General features: G+C 36.2%; 1 protein-coding gene across 1 annotated transcript; it reads right to left on the bottom strand.

Annotated features, from left to right (window-relative positions):
- Nucleotides 1–208: 208 nt before the first annotated feature.
- On the bottom strand, nt 209–820 carry LOC128882130 (uncharacterized). Its single transcript, XM_054133699.1, has one exon. It carries the CDS (start codon nt 818–820, stop codon nt 209–211), a length of 612 nt encoding a protein of 203 aa, XP_053989674.1.
- Between the last annotated feature and the right edge of the window lie 3425 nt (nt 821–4245).

Below are 4245 nucleotides of genomic sequence, written 5' to 3'. Positions count from 1 at the left end.
TACATATAAACTTAAATACTACTTATAATGTTTGAATGATAATAGAAGAGAAGGAACTGAAAAACGAACTAACCGTATATATAGTATATAACATAAGAAGTAGAAGTGGAAAGAAGATTGCGTGTACGGTCGCGCGTGATACAAATGTGGGCTAAACACCCATCAATCCCCCACTTTTAGAACACATTTGAATCTCTTACATTCTATATTAATATAATCTTAATTTTTCTACGTGAACGCTTATTACATTGTGTGGTAACGCCTTAGTAAATATATCTGCTACATTATCGCTAGAAGGAACATATTTTAATTGTGTCAAACCTTCTTTGTATTTTTCTCTTGTTATGTGGTACGCAATATCTATATGTTTAGATTTGGATCGCTCAACTCTATTTAGCGTAAAATCAATGGCTGATTTGTTATCACACCTAATCATGTAAGGTTCACGTGGAACATCTATGTTTAACAAATTTTGTAACTCCTTAAATAACATGTTCATCCACATTACTTCTTTTAAAACGTTCTCTAGTGCTACATATTCTGCTTCCATTGTGGAAGTCGAGATTGATTTTTGTTTACTAGATCTCCAATTTATTGGATTGCCTCCTAAAAATAGTACCATTCCGCTATGGGAGTGCCTATCATTCGTATCCGTTGCCCAATCTGCATCGCTGTACATTTCTACTTCATCAATCCCTTGGCTGTATAGTAAACCCTTTTCTTTCGTTGCATGCAGACACCGTAATACTCTTCTTGCTTGCATCCAGTGTGCTTTCCCTGGATTTGACACAAATTGTGCCAACTTCGTTGCTGCGTACATGATGTCCGGGCGCGTTGCGCACGCTATATACATCAGGGATCCAATCTATTGTCTGTATGGTACATTTTTCATCTCTAGTTTTTCTCTTCACTTGTAGGACTATCGCACGTTGACAATGTTATGCCTAATTCGATAGGCGTGTTAGATGGTTTGCATTCGATCATATTGTACTCATCTAGGAGTTTTTCTATATATCTGTCTTGCGACAACTTCATATGATAATCCGTGTGGTTTATGCTTATACCTAATAGATAAGATACCTTTCCTAAGTCTCTAACTTCGTATTTTGACATTAATAATATTTTAACTTGTTCTAATGTATCTACATTCTTCGCGAATAATATAATATCGTCAACATAGATTGCTAATATAAGATCCCTTTTATATACATAAACGCAATTATTTGTTTTTAATCTTTGAAAACCGTTTTCAATGAGAAATGAATCGAGTGTACTATTCCAATTACTGTGTAATATTCGTTACTGGTGCATATGACTCGAAATAATCTGTTTCTTTTCTGATTGTACCCTTGTACTACTAGTCGCGCCTTATATCGCACAACTTTACCTGCGGAATCTGTTTTTACCTTATATACCCATTTACTGCCAACACATTTCATACCTTCAACCTTATCTACTATTTCCTAAGTATCTCTTCGTTCTAGGTTTTGTAGTTCTTCGTTCATGGCATTCTTCCATTCTTCGCATTGTGATAATGTGATCGCTTGTTCAAATGTCCTTGGCTCAATTATTTCGGTGAGATTGGTTTCAATATTTTTGGGTTTACCTTTTCATCCTCACGGGTTCCTTATGACTTTTCCTCGTTGTGGTGTGTGAATACGACTTTTGTCTTCAACCGTTTCTACGTTAGATTCTGTTTTTGATTCTTCGATTGCTTTTGGGGTATCTATTTTGCAGATTTGCTTTTCCTCAAATTCCTCTTTCTTTTCCTCTGTATCGAGTTCTTCTATCGTGTCATCGGTAATCTCTTCATAAGCTGGTATTTCATATGTCCTTTTCCCATATATATATTCAAACCCGCTCAAATCTTCTACAAATTCTACATGTATTGTATGTATTATATCATCCTTGATGGGATCATATAGCCTATATCCTTTAGTTAGTGATGAATATCCTACGAATACACATTCATTAGCTCTATGACTAAGCTTACTTTTACTCATCTGTGGGAGGTGTGCATATGCCAAACACCCATATGTTTTTAAATGTTTTACGCTGGGTTTATTCCCAGTCCACACGCCTTCTGGGGTGTTATCGTCAATTGCGGAATGTGTAACTCTATTTTTAATGTAGCATGCGGTCAGTAGCGCTTCCGCCCAGAATTTCTCAGGTAATCTCGCTGATTTTAACATGCACGAACGAGGTTCATAAGTGTCCTATTTACTCTTTCTGCTACTCCGTTCATTTGAGGCGTATACGTGTTTGTACGCTCGTGTTTAATTCCTATACTATCAAACAATGTCATTAGTTCCTTGTTACAGAATTCTAAACCGTTATCTGTTCTTACTCCTTTTATTTTTCTATCTGTTTCTCTTTCAACTCTGGCTATATACTTCTTTATATATTTTACTACTTCATCTTTGCTTTTCAAAGTAAATACCGTAATTTTTCTTGAATAATCATTCGTGAATGTAAGAAAATATCTCACACCGCCTAGGGATTTTACTGGTACGGGTCCGCATAAGTCTGAGTGTACCAATTCTAATACTGCTTTAGTTTGTCTACCACCAATACTTTTACATGGCGCTTTTACCGAATTACTAATACTACAACTATTGCAATGTACATCCTTAATATTGACCTTTTCTAATCCTCTAACCAGCCCTTTACTTGCTAATTCTTGAATACTTCGCATACTTACGTGGCAAAATCTTTGGTGCCTTTTTTCGCTTTCTTCTAATTTATCGCTAGCAATATGCATCTCAACCCGGTTTGCACAATTCTCAATAACTCTTGCCTTGACAATATATAATCCGTTCTTACAAATAGCCTCCCCCACTATCATATTAGTTTTCTTATTCACTATTCGTAACCTGTGATTATCTATAACTAAATGCTTTTGTTTACATTCTATTTGAGACACGGATAACAAATTTCTCCTAACGTTAGGAACATGATATACGTCATGTAGGGTTATACTGAATACATTATGATTTATATATGTTTCTATTATAATATTGCCTATACCTATTGCTTTGAGATCATTTTCTCCATTGCTATTAGCTGTATAAATTGTCTCGCTCGTTATATTTCTATAATTTGAGAACCAATGTTTATGTTCACAAATGTGGTGCGTAGCACCGCTATCTATCAGCCAAGAATCGTCTAATTGCATGTTGTTTAATTCTAATAGAAATGCATCTTTGTACTTACGCTGGTTTGGAAGATTATGCTTTACATTTTGTACCTTATGTCTACAATAATTCGCTGTATGTCCTTGTTTACCATAATTAAACCATTTCCTATTTTCTTTTCTGTGGTCATGTTCTCTTTTATGCTCATACAATCTACGTGGTGCCTCCTTTGTGTTGTGGTATGCCTCCTTTGCCTCGTTTCCTTTACTTCTCTTCTTTCATACTCACTTAATAGAATTGATTTTATTTCTGATGATTTGAATTTTGAGTTGTCCAGATTCGCCAATGCCATTATAATGCCTCCGTAACTGCTTGGAAGTCCACATAGCATTGCGTATGCCAAGTCGTCATCGGATATATCATGTCCAGCTTCCTTGAGACTGTCACTACATGTTTTTAGTCTCGCTAAATATGAATTCATCGATTCATCATGTTCCAAACGAATCGAAACCATTTGCTTTTTCAATTGTAAAATTCTTGGTCTTGATTTAGGTTCAAAAACCTTTTGTAATGTTTCCTACGCATCCGACGCTTTTATGCAATCCATTATATGGATCTGATGTTCACTTTCAATACTTAATGCGATAGCTGCTAACGCTTTTTCTTCTTTTCTTTTATAGTTTCCTTTCAACTCATCGGCTTCATCATCTTTTGGTTCAACGACTTCGCCGGTTACATGTTGCCACAAGTCTCGTTGAATTAAAGCCATTTTCATATTAAATTTCCAAGTTCTATAATTATTGCCATTTAATTTATCGATTCGATCGATCGATTGCGTTGAACTTGCCATACTTATTATATTTTATCTACTTTCGAACACGTGGCGGCTCTTACATAACCTCACTTTTTTTTTTCACGTGGCATAAATTCTTTATATAGTTGCCGTCACCAGAGTCCATACCTGCTGGAGGACCAGTTTTTGTTCTTTCTTGCGCATCGTTGCTCTGATTGGTGCCCTCATATTCCCACTCCCACACCCACGCGCATGCGCGTAGCGTGTTGTGCTGTGGTGACACGGTGTCCCTGACGCCAAAGTCGACCATTTGAGGCG

This window comes from Hylaeus volcanicus, unplaced genomic scaffold, assembly GCF_026283585.1.
Source record: "Hylaeus volcanicus isolate JK05 unplaced genomic scaffold, UHH_iyHylVolc1.0_haploid 16199, whole genome shotgun sequence".
Taxonomy (NCBI): domain Eukaryota; kingdom Metazoa; phylum Arthropoda; class Insecta; order Hymenoptera; family Colletidae; genus Hylaeus; species Hylaeus volcanicus.
The sequence above is the reverse complement of the archived record's forward strand: the minus strand, read 5'-3'. Positions and strand labels throughout refer to the sequence as shown.